The sequence below is a fragment of the Numida meleagris genome, unplaced genomic scaffold (genome assembly GCF_002078875.1).
Source record: "Numida meleagris isolate 19003 breed g44 Domestic line unplaced genomic scaffold, NumMel1.0 unplaced_Scaffold165, whole genome shotgun sequence".
Lineage (NCBI taxonomy): Eukaryota > Metazoa > Chordata > Aves > Galliformes > Numididae > Numida > Numida meleagris.
Window position 1 is genome coordinate 349 of NW_018363448.1, and position 20810 is coordinate 21158.

The 20810-nt window shown below is 42.8% G+C and overlaps 1 protein-coding gene across 1 annotated transcript; it reads right to left on the reverse strand.

Moving 5' to 3' along the window:
* Positions 1-504: 504 nt before the first annotated feature.
* On the reverse strand, positions 505-3555 carry LOC110390660 (potassium voltage-gated channel subfamily A member 5-like). Its single transcript, XM_021382072.1, has one exon. It carries the CDS (start codon positions 3262-3264, stop codon positions 1366-1368), a length of 1899 nt encoding a protein of 632 aa, XP_021237747.1. The 5' UTR covers positions 3265-3555; the 3' UTR covers positions 505-1365.
* Between the last annotated feature and the right edge of the window lie 17255 nt (positions 3556-20810).

Genomic DNA, 20810 nt, shown 5'->3' on the forward strand with positions numbered 1-20810 from the left:
TTTCAAGAAATGTAGTGACACAACTCCTTGATTCAAGGAAGTAACTTTTTGTCAGTCTTCACTACTATGTTGTACAGTGCTGCCTTAACAGGATGAAGATAACTTGTCATTAGTCTTTCAAAAATATCTTAACTGTAAAATCCACTGCACTGGAAATTTTTGGTTTAGAAATAAAAGAACCAAGGATGTGTTTTGGTGAAAGGTGATGCTTTCCACACAAGTCCAAGGTATAATCCAGACAATGGTTATTTAAGTAGCAAGGCATGCCATATCAGACTCTTGTGGTGCCATCTGTTTCCAGTCTGTGTTAATTCAAAACAATGTATTATGTACATAAATTGTATGGATACATGAAGATGACTGATATATGCTCCAAAGTAACCCAGAGTGTGGAATAAACATAGTATATATTCTAATTTCACATACTATTACCGTCATACCTATCCACTACCTACCAGTTTTAATCTGTTGTGCACTTGGATCAATTCTAGTAACAGCAGACAGTTGTTTGTTTGTTTGTTTGTTTTGTTTTATTTTAGTCTCAAAAACAAAACTATAAAACTGTAATATATGTATTTTTTCTGGGGAGGACAGCAAGCACAAGACCAAATATTTAGAAATTATGAAACTGTAAGGTGATTAATAAAACTATTTATAAAGAAGCATATCTACAGTATTTAATAATTTAAGGCTCACGAGGAACTAACATATTATCGACAATAAAAAATTTCTGCACTGGGGTTAAAAGCACCAAATTCACTTTACATACTAGACAACCAGATCTGTAGTGAACACAAGTGGAAAACTCTAGAAGTGCTGATCTGCCAACATTCCAAGTGCTTTAATGAAGTGGTATTTCTCAGGAATAAGAAATTCCCTTTCACCCATAAATAAAGTTATACAGCTACAAAATATACTGGAATATTTTCAGTTTGAAACTGCAGTACAAAACCCCCTCATTGTTCCCTCCCACCCCAAAATTCATTCATTCTACATACACACATCCCCCAGCTCTTTAATAATTTGGAGAAAATGAATTGGTTACAAATGATCATTTCAAACCAACCATCATTTGCTAATAAATCTACAAATTAGATTTTGCATTTTCATAATTTACCAGCTGCATCACAGAACATATTTTACCTCTTCTTAATCTATTTTAAAAACAGGTGACCCTTTGTGTCATGGAAAAAGAACAAAAAAGCATGTATTCCTGCAGAACTGCTCAGGACTGTGATCAAATTATAAAATATAGCCTGATTAAGAAAAAAAAAATAAAACTGGTAGGAAAAGAATAGAAATAGCAGTAAGTTTCTGACACCAGCAAATTCTGCTGCATCTCTTAACTATAGTTCTCTCCTTTTCTTACAGGTCTGTTTCCCTGCTGGTGTCCAGACAGAGAGCATATAGTGATTTTCTGAGATCAACATTACTTTTAGCTTTAATATTGGTTTTCTCTAAAGGGCTGGTGCTGTTGTTGAACCCTTCATTATTTTCCAAGTGCACAACAGATTTGTTCAGAGAGTTTTTACTGGATCTTCTCTTTCCATCTACCCCAGTTGCGCTGCCCTGCGCACTACTGTGTTCTTCTTTGAGCATAATTTGCTCTTCATGGTCAGTCTCTCGGTGGTAGAAGTAGTTGAAGTTGGACACAATAACAGGGACAGGCAGGGCAATGGTGAGCACACCAGCAATGGCACACAAGGAGCCCACGATCTTGCCCCCCACAGTAACAGGTCGCATGTCCCCATAACCCACAGTGGTCATAGTCACCACTGCCCACCAGAAAGCATCAGGGATGCTGGAGAAATGAGACTCAGGGTCATCAGCTTCAGCAAAGTAGACAGCACTGGAGAAAAGGATCACCCCAATGAAGAGAAAGAAGATGAGAAGGCCCAGTTCCCTCATGCTGGCTTTCAAAGTCTGTCCCAAGATCTGCAGCCCCTTGGAGTGCCTGGAGAGCTTGAAGATCCTGAAAACTCTGACCAAGCGGATGACTCTGAGGATGGCCAAGGACATGGCTTGTTGCTGGCCCCCACTCCCATTGCTGCTGCTACCCCCAGGCTGATGTTGCTCATGGGCCAATTCTGTGCCCAGGGTGATGAAGTAGGGGATAATGGCCACGATGTCAATGATGTTCATGATGTTGCGGGAGAACTCAGGCTTGCTAGGGCAGGTGAAGAAACGTACAAGGAGCTCAAAGGTGAACCAGATGACACAAGTGGTCTCAATGATGAAGAAGGGGTCAGAGAGGCTACTGGGTGGCTGCATGGGTGGGGCGTCTCCAGCTGTGGCGTTCAAACCTCCGCTCTGTGGGGGCAGGGACACAGGTATCTCTCGTTCATCCCTGAATTCAGGCAGGGTCTCCAGGCAGAAGGTGATGATGGAGATAAGGATCACCAACACAGAGACAATGGCAATAGCCCGGGCTGAGCTGGAGCTCTCAGGGTACTCAAAGATGAGCCAGACCTGGCGCTGAAACTCACTGTGGGGCAGGGGCTTCTCCTCCTCTTTGATGAAGCCCTCATCCTCCCGGAAGCGCTCCATGGCCTCCTTGCCCAGCTGGTAGAAACGGATCTCATCAGCAAAGACATCGATGGAGACATTGACAGGCCGGCGGAGCTTGCCCCCAGACTGGTAGAAGTAGAGGATGCCATCAAAGCTGGGCCGGTTGCGGTCAAAGAAGTATTCATTACGGAGGGGGTCAAAGTACCGCATACGCTTATCAGGATCTCCCAGTAGTGTGTCAGGAAACTGGTTGAGGGTCCCCAGCTGGGTCTCGAAGCGCAGCCCAGAGATGTTGATCAGCACCCGCTGATGGTGCATGGCGCCCCGGCTTGCTACCTTCATCTCCTCCTCCTCACCAGCCGCTGCCATGGCCATACCCCGACGGTGACCCCCTTCCTCCGGGGGATCCATTTCCGCGGCCCGCCCGGGGCGTGGGGCTTGTGGTTGCGGTTGGGGTCCCGACGCCGCCCGGCCGTTTGTGCTGCTCTCACTGCTGCTGCGGCGCCTCCCGCCGCCTCCCCGGGGGGCCGGCGGGGGCCTCTCCCTCTCCTCGTCGACTTGCGGCGGCGGTGAGGCCGGTGGGGTACCCTCCTTGCCGTCGCTCAGTCTCGGCGCAGACGTGGACCCCGCGGTGTGCAGTAGCTCGCACCGTAGCCGAACCCTTGTGCTACCGCCGGCACTGCCGGCCGCGGCATCCTCGCTGGCCGAGATGGCCCCGGCACCGCCGTTCTCCAGAGTCACCAGCGCGATCTCCATGGGCAGCAGCGGCAGTAGGCGGGCTCCACTGAGGTGGCGGGCATTCTGTGCACACCGCCTCGCCGCCGCCAGCCACCTCCAGGCGGGCGGGCGGCCGCCCAGCCCTGCCCGCCTCCCCCTCACTGCGCGGCGGCCGAGTGCGGCCGAGCGCGGCCGGGGGAAGCCGCCCGGGGACCCGGATATGAACGAGCGATCATTCTGGTGGCTTGACGTCAGCGAGGATCCCTTCTCCCCAGCGGCAGCAGCGCCAGCCTCCCCCGGTATCGGGCTGCCGCAGCACCGCCCCGCCCCGCAGGTGGCACCAACCGCACCCGTGTCCCAGGCCCGCCAGCCCCGTGCCCGCAGCGGAGGGAATCACGATGTGACCCCGCGCGGGTATTCCTTGCTACAGGTATTGCTCCGGGCAGGTCTCTGGCTGTAATTCCCGGGACACCTCCCAAATGAAACCTGGAGACCAGGGGATTCTAGGCGCCTCTTGATGTATGCCCCATCCCCCTGCTCCTACAGTGCAATGAGAACAAAGATAGTGATTGGGTCTGTTTTGCTTTGCTCCCCTCCTTCCCCGCCCTTAATATACAGCTCCAAAAGGTGTTTCTGAGGTCAGCAGATAGCAACCGTTCCATCAGGCTACCTGAATGTTAGCATTGTCAATTTGGGACCATACTTTCCCTTTGATGCGTTCTTAAACCCACATCCAAGGCTGATACACTTCAAAAGGCATGCATTTTATTAAAGAAAATGAATTGAAGCAGCTTCATATTATGACTTCTGATAAAGAGTATATTTCTCCTTATACCTGTGAGTTAGCAAAAAACATTTTTTACCCTGAGCACATGCACATGTGCAGTCAGTTCCATACACTCCAGCACATCCACACCCAAACCTACTATGATCTCCAGCTCCCACTGCCACTTATTTCTTGTAATCCAGTCACCATGCCTGTTGTCATACTCTCTGAATAAAGTATTGCTTTTTTTTTCTCTCTCTCTGATCTGTAATTCTTCTAAGATTCCTTGCTTTACCAGCCAGCACCTATGAGAGGCACACACAGGCTTTGCAGAAGAATAAGCACACTCCAAAAGAAGATAGAGAAGATTATCTTCTCACTAAAGATGGATCTGCATTCCCAACGCTGCCTTAGCAACTTCTCCATGGGGAGAGAAGATGCTGTTTTGTACAGCATCCTGCCAGGGACCTGAATTACACATACCTATGTACAGAACTGTTCAGTAAAGTGCACCACACCTGAGACTTCTGTAATTGCTTCCCTCAGTAGCTAGATCTGCATATTATGTATGTTGAGGTGTGCTCTGGCCTTTCTCTTTAAGGTCCTGGGACAGATGCAACTGGCTGATCCAAGGATTGCCCAATACATGCTGTTAGGCAGCATGACTACCTGCTGGGAGCTGTCATTCAGTAGGACACTCCCATGGAGTAAGTTGGTGCCTTCTGACAAAATGAACAACCTATCCCACTTGGGGGTTTCACATGTAGAGAGATGAGACATGGAGGCAGTCTGCAGATGTTGCATTCATCTACCCATACACAGACACACTTGCTCTGGTATACCAAGCTAAGGACACCTTGGAGACATCCAGCCTTTTCACCAGCACTCTCTCTTGGTTGAGATAAGTAATTGCTGACAGCAACTGGAACTGCAGCCTCACAAAACTAAAAATATGATGCAGAGATGTGGAGAGATTTCTGCCAGCCTCTAGAGGCTTGGACTTACCACATACCTACCTCTTGGTAGAGGGACCAGACACGTCAGCTTCAATACATTTTGTGAGGATAGGGACCCCATGAAGGTTCCTTGTGGGACAACATGGGTAACTTGCTTTTTTATCTCCTTGCACTGCCTAGGTAACATTCTCATTGTGGCAGATGGTGTGGAAGCCATCCGAAGAACAGAAGAAATCGAAGGAGTTAAAGGCAAATCTACGCCTCCTCCTCTTGGTTAATTCCCCAGCAGCCTGATCCTCTGTTGTGATAATTCAGGCCAGAGATAGTGAAATAGACTGCCACAGTTCCCAGGGAGACTTCAGAAAAAAAGACTCTTATTTCCTGTTCAGGAGGATTAAGTGCAAGGCCATTGACAAATCACAGTAAACATCTGGATGTGAGCACTCTATCTATTAAGGCCTAATCCATGAAGTTATTCATTACTGTATTCAGCAAATTCACATTGTTCTATATATAGTGTCAGCTGATGTTTTTTAATGTTTGACTTGGAGATGTTTTATCAACAGATTTTTATTTATTGTGCAAAGCAATCTACTGCATCCTGTCTTTGCTTAATTAATTGTTTAGAGAAATTATGCTTTTAAAAACAAACAAATCACATACACTGCCATATTTTTCAATAGTACCCAAAAAATCCAATTGTTAAAACCCAACCGTGTTCCTGCCTTTTATGTTGCTTTGCAGTTTTAAGCCTAAATTCCTCTGGAAATTTTACATCACACACTGAAGGAAAAAAAAACCACTAAATAGTAATTGATTTTATTTTCTGTATTTTATTATAATTGAAATTAAAATCTCCCTCATTAATCTTCCAAGAGAAATGAAGCATTGAGTAAATGGTCTGTTTAATTCAAAACTAATGTGGTCAGAACATCTGTACATTGACTTGAACAATGGGAAAGATGCTGAACACTATCAGATATCAAGCTTATTCATTATGCTGCATATCTTATGAATGCAAGCAACTCTGAAGAGGTAGAAAGACCCACATTTTATAAGGGGAACACTTGCACACAACTCTGTCCTTGAAAGTCATCTGTTTATCCTGCCTAACACTCACTGCTGCTCACACCAAAATCATGCCATGTAACCACATGCATTGTTTTTCACACAGCTGTGTCACCTTGTTTCCAGTTAAATCTGCAAGCTTTGTAATTAATATTGGTGGGATCAGCATTTAGCCCAGAGGTTTTTATAAGTCCAGTTGCAACAGGATATCTTCAACCTCAAAATATTGGACTCTGCCAGACAGTATGAATCATCCAAACTTGCAATTTATAATCTCCAGCCCTTTTGACTTACAGTGTATTACTGTGATGTAATATTTAACTGCAGATATTTGATCTTAAAATGGAAATCTCGTTCTGTACCTTTGTTCTCTTTTAAATTCCAGGAGCACATACCTCTGCTCTCAGGTTTTTGCTGAGGATGCCGCAAGTGGACAGTACCAACTGATACTCCAATTCTTTTCATCATCACTCTCTGGGCCAGGCCATCCAGCTGTTTTTTACCTAGCAAAGAGTGTACCTGTCCAAGCCACAGGCTGCCACCTTCCCAGGGAAAATACTGTGGGAGACAGTGTCAAAGGCTTTGCTGAAGTCTAGGTAGACTACGTCAACAGATTTTCCCTCACCCACCAGGCAGGTCCCCCAATCATAGAAGGAGATCAGGTTGGTCAAGTAGGATCTGCCTTTCATGAGCCCATGCTGGCTGGGCCTGATCCCCCTGTTGTCCCACACATGCCATATGATCTCACTCAATATGGTCTGTTCCATAACCTTCCTTGGTACCAAGGTCAGGCTGACAGGCCCGTAGTTCCCCAGATCCTTGTTATAACTCTTCTCGTAAATGAGAGTCATGTGGGCAAGACTCTGGTCTTCTGGAACCTCTCCAGCTGACCAGGGCCATTGATAGATAGGGAAAGTGTCTTGGCAACCACCTTTGTCAGCTCCCTCAGCACACTTGAGTGGACCCCGTGGACTTGTGACAGTCCAGGTGGAGTAGTGGGTTTCTAACTGTTTCCACCTGAGTCGTGGGGGGCCTATTCTGCAAACCTTTAACAGCATTTAACAGATGAATAAAAGTTCCAAAATCTAGTTCTAATTGATTTAGGAGGAAAAAAAAAAAAAAAAAAAAAAAAAAAAGGAGCCAATAAGTGAATCAATAAAGTCATTAGAGCTGTGCAGCTTTGCACTAGTCCATGAGTTGGCTTTATCAATTCTGCATTAATACTCATATAATTTGGTAGTGAAAGTTGTTGCTCACGGTGATGGAATTTTTTTTTTTATCTTTGGTAAGAAGCAAAATTTTAAAATAATAATAGTAATAACAAATTGGAAAAAAATGTAGAACATAAAGGTATTCTTCCTATTAAAAATGTAGCATTTATAAGGAGCAATGCATGAAAAGTTATTGTTTTGATAGCAGCTGAAGACAAATAACCATTCTAGAAAATGGTCAATTATTACTCTTACTACACTGGTTTCCTACTTAAGGTGAAAGGGCTTGTATGACAGATTAGAGACTAAAAGTACCATCTTTAGTTTCAAAACAGTGAAAGAGCAGAGGCAGCTGTTCAGCTGGACAAAATAATGTCCTATTTTCTTCATGTTTACACTAATGTAAAGTGAAACCACAAGGGCCAGCTAGCTGTAAATCACGTCAGTGCTAGTGAAAGCTTCCTCAGTAGGATAGGCTGGGAGTGTGCAGGTGAATGCCTCCAGCAGTTCCAGTGAGTTCCTGGCTGCTGTTACCTGGATATTGTTTTCGGGCTGGAGTCACTTGACCCTTCCTGATCTACACTGAGATGGTCTTATGAATGGAGAGAAAATCTCCGTAGAAATGAGCCAAAAAGTCAAGTTTAAATGCTAGACTTTGCAAACTGCTAACAGCTGGAAGGATAAGTGGAGCTTTTCTGGTGCTGATTTTACAAAGGCTTCTGTGTTGATGACGACTTGTCTTGGCTTTGCATCAGCTTCAAATAAATGAGCTCCTTAATATCTTAATCCTTGAGTTTATGTTGTTTCTTTTCTCTTCCTGACTTTAAACTTTTGAGGGCAACCAAGGGTCTGCACATAAGATCCTCACACACACCCCCGCAGATGATTTTTCTTCATGCAGAAAATGTGCAAGTTCAAACTGCTCATCAAACTCTCCTTTTTGATTGTCCTCATGTTAACTTCTCCTCCTTTTCCCGTAGTGCATGTCCAATAGTAAAAAAAAAGTGTAGAAAGAGAGCAATGTGGCTGAGAATGAAGAAGACCGTAGTGTTAAAATTATCAGGGAACATTTGTTCTGTGAAGAGGCTGTAGGAAGAATGAGCAGCAATAGCCACAAACAGGCACTGCATGAAAGGGGAAAAGAAGCATCCAGATTAGATATCCTACATAAGACATAAGAATGATTATCCCATCATAAAGAATATCGCAACATAATACATACTCATAGTGTCCTCAACCCAGACTACCACCTGCTTGCCTCTCAATGACATTCCTGAAAAACTTTCCAGTACAGCAGCCTTTTCAACAACAGACAGGGGTACCACAAGTTCACCAAACATTGAGTCTTGCCACCTACTGCAAGGAGCAGGTTTGGAATCCAGCCTTTCCCACCACTGCCCTTGCATCAGTTCTCTGCCATGAACTGGTAACTGAGATCTTGGAATATGACAACTAAAGGTGGGAGACTCCTTCTCTTCCCTGGTGATCATCAGACTATTACACCTGTAGTGGTTTTGATTTCTATTTTAGCTTAGAGAGAAGTATAGATATTACTTGTATTCATTTAAACATGAATCCTTTTACTTTATATTTTGTGAAGTAACTTGTCTCAATATCCTGTAACAATGAGATCTACCTACTGAAAGTATGTTCAATGAAAGCTGATTTCCTGTACTGTCTTTTGCATTATAAATATATTTTATTTTCATGCAACGCTTTCTTGTTCTGCTTTTGCTATTCAGAATAAAAAAGAATTCTGGACCAGCACTGTGTGCACCATTTTACAACTACTCTAGCTCTTCTCATGTTTTGATAACTGCATACTTATTATTTCTATAACCTCCCTTTATATGGAATTACCTCTCCCACATGCTTAACTACAATCATTGTCCTTGTCTGTAACACTGCTTTTATTCTGTATCTTTGAAAAAAATATGGAGTTGGCAGGTTTTGAGGAAATGAAAAAGGGATTCTCTACAGAGCAAGTAAAACTCACATATTTTTCTTTAACTCTTCTCTGTTTGCCTGCAGTTAGATTACTCTTTGAAGGAACTCAATGAAGGCTGTTGGATCTCCTCCCATACTAAGAATCCAAAGCTTTCCCAAGTAACTGCCCCACACCTTTCAATATCAAGCTGTGTTTTCAGGGCTCCAGAAGGGGAAAAGGCTGCCACACAAAACAGAAGAGGAGGAAGTCTAATTTTTCATTTCTCTCTCTCCATTTCATTACAAAGATGGGATTTATTAGTTTGAAGCAAATGTAGTCACTGAAGGCCTATAGGCAGTTTTCTGAAAGTACCACTCAGAGCAAGACAGTTCACCTCTTATACTGGTGCATTAGGACATCTAAGGGCATAGTGAGTCCATAAATAGCGAACAAAAAGACTCATGCCAGTGAGAGGACAGAGACAGACAGCAGGTGCCTTCACATCTGATACATGGAAGTGCAGAGATGAGCACATGAAATTAATTACTAGCTGCATGATGGCTAGATAATGCTTCCACCACTGGTACATCTGTGGTTGCAGGCTGGCCACGGCCCAATAATCATACGTGAAGATGCATACAAATGAATTAAGCATCCCAATAAGGAAGGCTGAGGAGCAAAGAAGCTAGTATGAGCAAGGCATACAAATCTTTAAGATAAACCTTTGATAAGCTCACAGTCACTGTGATCCTGCTTTCAAAATATTACACATATATATGAACTTTCAATCACAATGCTGCCTAAGACATACTTCATACTATCCCTGCTTCTTTCAGCGTACTTCCATGCCATATCTAGTGTTCAGAGACAGAAAAGCACTTCAGTGCCAGAAGAGAGAATTCTTCATCTTCTGACCCAGGAATTTCATGCTATTCTGGTGTCAAGATCAAGTAGTCAAAATATTTCCCCAAAAAAGATTGCCCCAGTTTCTTCCATAGAGCCTGCTTTGACTGGTAGAAGGAGAAAGCAGCCTTGATAGGTTGGAGTGAGGACTGGTTACAGTCATAGCAGGTAATGGAGACAGAACCTGGACTAATGCACCAGGCCTTGCTGAGTGGGGAGTGAGGGACTGATGGTCTAGATGAAGATCTAAGCAGACCTTGTATAGAATATTATTTTTCTGTTCAGACAAGGAATAGCTGGCACATTCTTGTACTGGATGAGACATTTAACATAGTAGTCTAAATAATCCAAAGCAGATAGTAGCAAATATTTGGAAATAGATGAGCTTCCTACCAGGTCAGCCCACCTGCACTATTTATGCTATCTCCACGAGAAGATTAAAACAGAAGTTTTCCAAAGAGACTTACCTTGTCCTTCAGGCATGTATTTCACCCCTGACAATCAGCTGAACAGCACAGCTTTGTGACAATACACATGCAGGGAAGTTACCTGTTCTTGTTTCTTGCACATAATAAATAAAATCTGAGAGAAGCCAAATGAAGTTGAGTTGATATGTTTAGACAGAAGATTTTACACTAAAAATTGATAAGAATAGCAAATGATGGCTCCACACCCATTTCCTCTTCTGTTTATAGAAGCTGAGGTAATTCAAAACATGCAATACATCCTGTATTATCTGGAATGGAGAGAAACTGAAGGGTAGAATTTCTTCCACAGTGTCTCAACTACTTTTACCTTTGGATTCATGTCCCCCTGTCAAAAGAAGACATATCTTACTCTTTGACTGAGCTTTCATATAATTTGCAGCTGCTTGAGTCTGGTCCTTTTCAGGACAAAGGCCAGATGCTTACTGGTACCAGAGAATGATCTACTGTACTGTGCTGAATGCCTCAACTCTTCTGGGATTTTCATTAGTAAATACTATCTTTGCAGATGAATACATGCCATGTCACTGTATTTCTACACACAAACACACTATCAAAAAGTAATTCTGCTTTTCAGGGACACATGACTAACAAAAAGCTGCTGTTCTTGCAGATGAAATTGTAGCTTGGTTGGTGAACCCACTGAGAATAGACCTAGGAGGTCTCTGCAAGCTGATGCACTTTTCAGAAGTATGTTGTCCATTTATCCCCCAAGAGAACTACTCTGAAGTCCTAAGCCAGGATTCAGCTTAATCCTTCTGATCAAGCAGAGAGATGGGATTCCATTGTTAGTTCAGTCAACCATTTGTAACACAAGTGAAGACCTGACAAACAAGCTATAAAATACTTCAGGTAAACTTTCACTTCAACATAGGACAGAATCACAGAATATTGTGGATTGGAAGGGACTTCTGAAGATCACCTAGTCCAACTCCTCTGCTAAAGCAGGTTCCCTAGAATAAGTTGCACAGAAAAGTGTCAAGGCAGGTTTTAAATATCTCCAGAGAAGGAGACTCTACAACCTCTCTGGGAAGGTTGTTCTAGTGCTCTGTCACCTTCAAAGTAAAGAAGTTTTTCCACAGGTTTGTATAGAACTTCCTAGGTTGTCAGTGTGTCAGACACTGCTCCCAGCTTTGTATCATCAGCAAACCTGCTGAAGGTGGACACTATCCCTTTATCTAAGTCCTTGATGAAAATGTTAAAGACCAGACCCAGTACTGATCCCTGGGGAACACTGCTAGCTACAGGTTACACAAATCTTTAACCTACAATTTTTGATTAATCCATGGCAGATAACCAAGATGCATACTGGTATGTGTGCAATTTCTTTCCTGCCCACAAACAGCTGTTATTCAGCCACACAAGCAACAGCAGATCTTGTATGGCAGTAGATACTCCAGCAGCCTTATTCAACTAGTAACTAAGATTTGGGGGAACCATTTGGCAGTTGCCATGGTTCAAAGCTTCTTTCCCAGCACCATGGTGAGGAAGGAATACCCACCCACAGGAAGGGCGCCGCAGAGGGGAAAGAGTGTAGTTCCTTGGATAAAGATAGGCAAACTGCACTGCAGGGCTTCTTTACTTCTTGAAAGAAGCTTCTAAGAAAGATGAGCAGCATGATACCCAGTGGCAGTGTCAGACTCTCACATGCAAAATACTGTCAAAAAACAGCACGCTGAAGTTGTGCCCTCTCCTTTAAGAAAATCAACTTTATTCCCACCAACAGAACAGAACAAATGCAAACAATATTGATGGAAAAGCATAGCCCAAATAAAAGCAGGATCAATCAAGAACATTAGCTTATGGCATCCTGCCCCATTCTGAAAAGGGAGCAATTTATTTACAGTACCAGTCCCTCTATGAAGCCAAGTTGAACCCTTCCTATTCCATCCATCATATTTGAAAGTTCATGGCAGTCTGGTGAAGATCCCACAGACTGGAAAAGGGGAAATATAACCCCCATTTTCAAGAAAGGAAAGAAAAGAAGATCCAGGGAACTACAGGCCAGCCAGTCTCACCTCTGTGCCTGGCAAGATCATGGAGCAGATCCTCCTGGAAAATAAAGATGAGGTGATTGGTGGTAACCAACGTGGCTTCACCAAGGGTAAGACATGTCTGACAAACTTGGTGGCCTTTTATGATGGAGTTACAGTATCAGTGGTAAAGGAGGAGCAATGGACGTCATCTGCCTGGACTTGTGAAAAGAGTTTGGCACACACGTGACATCCTGGTTGCCAAATTGGAGAAAAATGGATTTGATAGATGGACCACTCACTGGACAAGGAATTGGCTGGACAGTCGCACTCATAGAGTCGCAGTGAATGGCTCAGTGTTCAAATGGAGACTGGTGATGAGTGGCGTTCCTCAGGAATTTGTAGATTGGTACTGGGACCGGTGCCATTTAACATCTTTGCAGGCAACATGAACAGTGGGATCAAGTGCACCCTCAGCAAGTTTCTAGATGACCAATTTGAGGAACAGGCCCCTCTGGAGTGGTGAGCCCATGCCAATCTCATTAAGTTCAACAACGCCAAGTGCAAGGTCCTGTACCTGTGTGGGGGCAATCCCAAGCACAGATACAGGTTAGACAGAATGTCTTGAGAGCAGCCCTGAGGAGAAGGATTTGGGAGTGTTGATTGATGAGAGGTTCAACACGAGCCAGCAATATGTGCTTACAACCCAGGTGGCCAACTGCATCCTGGGTTGCGTCAAGAGAAGCGTGACTAGCAGGTTGACAGAGGTGTTTCTGCCCCTCTCTTCTGCTCTCATGAGACCCCACATGTATTGCATCCAGTTCTGGGGACCCCAACATAAGAAGGACCATAGGGCTGATGGAGCAGGTCCAGAGGAGAGGCATGAAGATTATCAGAGGGCTGGAGAACCTCCTCTGTGAGGACAAGCTGAGAGAGCTGGGGCTCCTCAGCTTGGAGAAGAGAAGGCTCGGGGGATCTTATAATGGCCTTCCAGTACCTGAAGGGGGCCTACAAGGAAGCTAGGGAGGGACATTTTATAAGGGCATGTAACAAAAGGATGAGGGGAAATAACTTTAAATTGGAAGAGGGTAGATTTAGACTAGATTTTAGGAAGAAAATCTTTATCATGAAGATGGTGAGACACTGGAACAGGTTACCTAGAGAGGTTGTGTATGCTCTTACCCTGAAGGTGTTCAAGGCCAGGCTGGAAGCAGAAGAAACACTGTTAGAGTGCAAAGCAAAATGGCTACTTAATCTTACTGTCTGAGATTTCTAAGTATGCAGCGTGTGAACGCTGCTCACTTGGGATCAACAAGTCTGTTGCTTTTCGGGCTTTGGAGCTCAGAAAGGTGTGTTAATCTGCACGACAGATTGCTTTGGCAGTATAGGTGATTGATTTGCTAAGTTTCTTGCTTGTCAACGAGGCAAGGGCGTGCTGCTCAGAAACTGTTTCTAATCTAGACAAGTATTTGAAAAACTGAAAAGCAGATATCTTTGCTAACATGTTCAAAGCCCATCATGTCTGGGAGCAAAACATAATACCTCATATATTCAAAGTGAAGAAACTCATGCAGCAATTTGGAAAGCTGAAGTTGATGGACCCAAATCATCTTGTGATGGCCAGACAAATTATCTGCATACCCACAAAAGAAGCAGGGCCTACAGAATTGTACCCTCATTCCTATTTCACTTCAGCTTTAATCCACCATTTGGCACAGGCAGCTATAGTCATCCAAGATTGAAGTTATCAGAAACTGAAACAAAAGGAAAGAAATAGAGAACCATTTTATGTTCAACTCCATCTGTTCCAAAAAGATGCACATATTAATACTAAAATTCAAAGAATCTCTCCATTTAATACTCACTGGCAGTATACCCAGTTGTAATTCACACAGCTGAGCAAATAGTAAAAATGTAAAAGAAAGCACTTCATATCCTTATTTGTATCTTAAAGAGAAAATATGGTCTGTGTGTATTTGTAAATTTATGTAACCACTAGAGTGGTCAAAAATGTTTTATCAGGAACAGCAAATTCAATTCTAGACTTCAGAATCCCCCTGAAAGCAAATTAAGTTCTCCTTTACAAAGATCTCCTACAATTTTGTTTTGTCTGATTACACTTGCCTATCAATTGGAAAGCCAGAAACTATATCAAGTACCAGTGCAAACTGAACAACCAAGCACAGACAACCAATAAGAATTACGTCATAAGTTGAAAGGGCAAATTTCTTGACATCAGAAAGTTTTTCAAACCTATTCATCAGTATTGTTACTTTTCAGTGCCCTACATTAATTAAAGATCTTACAGAAAAGTTTGAACATTGTGAACAAACAAAAAAAACATCATCAATACTCTTGAAAGGAGGAAGATACAGTGTGCTTGGTGGTCTTGGAGAAGATTGTGTTAAGTCTGAGAAAGCAAATCTTCTCAGAGATAGGTCCCTCACCAGGTAGGTCTGAGAGAAAAAGAGGAATTTCCATATCCTCTGTACGCTCTGTGCCTACCTGGGAGATGTCAGTTTTTAACTTGTTCATCAGGGAAGGCTTCAATATAAATTTAATTATGAAAGGAAAATTCAGAAATGGGAGAAAATAAGGTATGGTTTTGAAATATTTTGTCACTTTATGTAGGTCAATATTGACTCCTGTGGCAAAATGCAGATATGTCTAAATGGTCTCCCACTCCCTTCATTAGAGTCCATCATCAAAAGCTGTTTATAAGGCTCTGGCTTTTAAATACTTGCTAGACACTTACCCAGAAGGGGCCAGTTCTGTCTTCATACAGCAAAATATTTAGCTTGATATCATCATGGCTATATTGTAGGCAACCATCAAACTTCACAGCTTCAGCAGTTTCTACATACACATGTAGAAGGGCCCCATCCCCTTCTGCAAGGAGACAGAAGGCAAAGAGAAGTGTGACTGGCGGTGGAGAGTGGACCAGGGGCCACAGTTCCATACTTGGATCTCAAAAGCAACATATAGCCTAAGCTGGCGCATCTCACAAACTGTTGGGCATGTTTATTTAATCACTTCCCTTCAGCCTGCTCTCTGTAGCACACTCACTGTTAGAAAGCTGATATTGCATGTGATAGTACAAAGCAGCTCTTCTCCTACCCCTGGTTCCACGTGACATACTGCTAAAAGGCCTTACCACTACACTAGTATTAGAGGTGTAGCACCCAGAAGACTGCTTTGCTGAACATCAGCCTTCTATGGCACAGCAAGAAACAGATCTTTCCTGTCACAAGCTGGAGTCCTCACCACAGGCTGCATGCTGGAGGAAGATATGGTTCAAGACATCTACAGCAGGGATCTGCAGAACAAAGCAAGCGGTTTCTGGATCTTCAAGAGTGTAAGTCTTTATAGCTAAATAATAGATTGTTTCCATCACTAATGTTACTTCCTTCATGTCATACAATGCTGAGGGCATCTGAAATTCTCCACTATCTCATTTTATATCTACTTATAGGGTAGACTATCTTAGAAGCATGCTGTTTTGCTGTAAAGTTACGAAAATCTTCCCTCTGCTAAAACTGCTCTTCATTTCTTCAGGAAAAGAAAGCTCAACAGATACGCTGTCACACCACCTCCTGCCAATCCTGCCTCATCCCTGATCCACAGAAATGCAGGAAACAAAACCACCCTAGTCTTCATTCTTGCATTCCTCCCATTCTCCCAAGGTGGTTACTGCTCTGCAAAACTTCCTCATTACCTCCCCTAGGATCCAAGATCCTCTCACTGTTTTAGACCCACTGAAGTCCTCTACTGAATTTTAGTTGTTGTGTTGGCTCATGAACCCATGAGCCTTAGGGCTTTTTTTTTTTTTTTTTAATGCCATTCCTGTCCACACCACTCTATTAATCCTCGTTCCTTCTAGATCTACACATCTTTGCCTATTCTTGTTTTATGGAATTTACAGGCCATGTCAAGAGCATTTTAATATTCCAATTCCATATTCTACAATCTATCAGAAGTCCTGAACTCCAAGTTAGACTTCTGGAATTTGAATCCTGAAACATTTTACATCCTACATACTATGCTCCATGCCCTTTCCCTATTCCCCATGCCCTTAACCACCACATGACATTTAACTGTGGGAATTCGTCCAACTTCCAGACTGGACATGGCTCTGGGCAGCCTGGTCTAGTGGTTGGCAACCCTGCACTCAGCAGGGGAGTTGAGACTAGATGATGTTTGAGGTCCTTTTCAACCTAGGCCATTCTACGATTCATTCTATGAATTCCACAGAGATTTGTCAAACTGAACCCATAGCTATTGAAGACCTAAGGACTCCTAACTGTGAAGCGAGAAATCTCAAATACTGAGCAATGTTTTTTTTTTTTTCAAGAGGATACGTTGGCATCACGAGTTTAAATCTCAAAGTATCAGTTCTACTCAGTCTACTCAGTTGTCACACAACACATGCATTTTTACATATGCATTTAAAGAAACTAATTTTCCATGATATTCTGAACTAAAGATGCAACCCTGAGCCCACCTTTCTTGTCATTCTGTCAGAGCTCTTTAAATGCTGAACAGAAAGTTTCTGAGAGTTCCCAAATAGGGGCAACTCCCCACCATCCTTACTGCAATCTAGATAGATTGTCCCTGAGATATATTTGAAGATTTAAATGAAGTTCATGTTCACAGGGAAGGAAAAGTGAAAATCTGCTTAGTGAAAAAACGTAGGCGCACGCAGGAAGTTCATGTTAATTTTAGGTTTGTTTTTCATGATTATGCTGTTCACGTGGAAATTGCTATTGAAGTGTGCATCTCTACCTACCTCCTCTTTCAAGGATGTAGTTGTAGAATTTGTGAATTTTCTGCCAAGTTAAAGTCAACGTGAGCTCTGGAAAGAAATCAAAATGAGCATACTCATGATCAGCCCCATTTATCCTACCCTTGACTGTGTCCTGAAAAAGGAGACTCCTTAGACAAAGGCTTGAGAAAAAAAAAAATGAAAAAAAAATGCAATGGAACAGAAAATATGTTGATCAGACTGAAAATAATGCTTCCTATTTATTTCCATGCAAATGACAACAGATACAAAGAGCACAATAACACTGTTTGATAGAGCAAATTCTCAGCTATAACATGCTAGTTTTCAACACAGTCACCACCATTAGCTATGCGTTTTTTGCCAGCACTGAAAAAGATACACACTTCCATATCAAACACCATTTTGTCAAACTGTCCCTCTGCTGCTAGCTGTTGCATGGCAATAAAACTTAATGGCATATTGGCAGGAAAGTTCAACGTCTGCTGCCATTTCACCACCATCTGCCTCTGACATCACTGATGAACATAATAAAATAGGAGGCATTACTTTCAGAGCAGTCCTCATAATTCATTATCTGTAGAAGTTAAAATTTTGGACCATGATTAGAGGTACATTTTAAGAAGGAAAAAAAAGAAATCCCCTGTAATATTAAGCTATTTGGTTACCTTCTATTTCCAGATTTCACAGTTTTGTTGATATTTCACCAGTAGAAAAAAAAAAAAATACTCCAACTAGCTGTGCTCAAAATATAAGATTGAGGAGTGCTCTCTACCATGTGGGAAAACCAAACATGGTATTTGTTAGAGCGGCGTAGGTGTCATAATTGCATTTTTCCGTAGGCATTTTAGAGGGTTCTTCATGCTATCAGGCAATTTAGGATTAATTCATCACTCTTGAAGTTCCAGAGATGTTAACTGAGCTATGTTTGTTATTTGGCTTTCTAAGGTCCAGTTTATACCTTGTTTGCTTTGCTTCATCTAGTGCGTATATTATAATAAAATATAATACTCATACATAAAATGATGTTTCTCCTCTACTCTCCTTTCCTCTAGTAGAGAAAGCTTTTCAGTTGTTTTTGGAAGTGCCAAGTTTACCTAGAAAACACTTTACTGCAGTTACTGTCAACAATCTATGTTAACATGCCCTACTTCTACCTCATTAGAAAATAAACGCTGGCTTTCTCCAAGTGCTTTTCTCACTACCAAGAAGAGATGAAACATTTTCTCCTATGAATTCTCATATACTGCTAAGTCTTTAAGTATCCACACCCCCTTTGAAAGTGTCTCCTACCATCCCGTGCCCACTGGTTCCCTACTGCAAGTGGCAGAAGTTTGTGAATTACATGATGTCAGTAGTTTATGGGCTGCTTCAGCCCGGTTCCGTGGCTAATGGGGCGGGGGGACCCATGCCCCAGGAAAAGGGAAAGGAGAAAAAGGGAAAGGGTAGGGAGATGGGCCTAAAACAAAACAGCGGCAACGATCTGAGGAGAAAAACTAATTTACTAAATAAGATATCGGAACGCAAAATAAGACAATATAATACAATATAATTAAAACTGAAACTAATAAATCAAACAAAATGAGAGAGAGTGTCCAAAAAAAAACCAAAAGGCCTTCTTCTAATGCTGTCAGTGAGACAGCTAGGAAGCGAGACGCTGCTGGGACGAGCAGAAGGGGAAGAGAGTGAGAGAACAAAAGGGGATGTCTCATGATACGTGAACTGTTTTTATCTTTCCCTCTGAACAGAAAACAGTAACAGAACAGCGAGCAGTCCTCTGGGAGATGTAGTTCTTCTCTTCTGAGAACCAGGTACCCGGAACTATCCACGATCCATGGAACTGAAGCATTAACTCTTTAACTCCCAGTGCACTACGTGATGTTATGATGTGGAATACTGATAACCAAAAATCATAAAACCATGACACATGGCAGGGAAAACTGTGGCCTTGTATAAGGCCTATGTTGGTAAATATGTGTTTTAAATGGCCTTAGAAACAGTTTCTTAACAGCCAGACAGTACAGTTCTGATGGAACTACAAATGTGTGCCTGGCACTATTTACCAGCTGTACTTACGACTTGCTTTACATTTGAACTTAAAATATTAAAAGGCTTGACTGTATCCCAGTTATATGTCGATCTACTCTGGTGAAATGCAACAAAATGTGGCTATACCTACACCTCCCTGTCTGCAAACCTCACAGCCTCACATGTAACAGCACTGTTAACAGTGACGTAAGAAAATTTGCATGTATTTCTACTCTGAAGTCAAGCACTGCTGTCAAAACTCTTTCGTCTGCTCTCTGATGTAAACCCTGAGACTCTCAGCACAAGTGCGTCACGTGTGTCCTGGCACAGAAGTATACACCCTTGTAATCCAGGCAGAATCTGCCAGCAGAGAGATTAGTTGGTGATTATCAACTGGCTCAGAGTCGGGCCATCAGGGATTTAGTACTACCACATACGCCCAGATGCTCCATACACATTCCACTCTTCTGCTTCCCCCAAACCATAAAGCATAAGCTTCAAATAAAAGAGAAAACTCAGGAAGGAGTAGACTTACCCCTACAGCACAGCAGTCTTCAGATCTCTCTTTCTTCAGGATGCCTTCAGCACACAGTTTTCTTGTCAGTCTAGGTACATGCAGCAGGCAGCAAACAAAGAAGCGGCAGGAGCACATGTCACTAAGTTTTCTTTTCCAAAAGTGAAACAAATACAAGGTCTCTTGAGTCTCACGTGGATGAGGTTGATCTTAACACCTGTTAAGTACCACTCAGAGTCCCCCATCTTTATGCACTGTAAAGTCACCACAAGATGTAGACACCTTGTTGTTGCTGAAGGCAGTTTTGTAACTTTGCCCGAGCTGAGTTTACATCACATCTCCTCCCACTCTCTCTTTCTTCTTCCCGCATGATTGATCAGATTAGGGGAAAAAAAGAGAAGGAAAGGAAGACTGAACAGGGACTCTGCAGGAGTGAACCACTGACCTTTAGTCTCACACCTGGGAGCCTGGACAAATTTTCATGTAGGAGCCAGACCAGCATTTCTATTGCAGATTTCTTCAGGACGTAGTGATTGCTGAGCTATTCATATTGTTGTATAAGACTCAGAAATATAGACACAAACTTTTCCATCAGATCTTTGTGGGGCACAAGTGTTCTGGGGAGCAAGCTCTCTAGATTGATTATCAGGGCTTTAAACTAGGTTCAGTGATGGAAGGGAGGGGAGTTATATATGACAGAGAAGGACTGGGGGATGTTGTCACTGTTGGAGATTGCAGCAAAAAACCTTCTATGTTGTCCCATAGGGTTGTGTGAGGACTCCTCAGAGAAGGCCATGTTGCCAATATCCAGTCCAAAATCTTCTTGTGTCCCTCTAGGGGTAACTGCACCTGCTGCTTCCCTAAAGTGCTTGTATACCAATGCACGCAGCATGGGAAAGAAACAGGATGAGCTGGAGATCTGTGCATAGTCACAGGGCCATGATTCACAGAGATGTGGTGGAACAGCTCTCATG

What these genes read in the sequence shown, in the direction of transcription:
- LOC110390660 (XM_021382072.1), bottom strand. Translation starts at nt 3,264, where the DNA reads ATGGAGATCGCGCTGGTGACTCTGGAGAACGGCGGTGCCGGGGCCATC.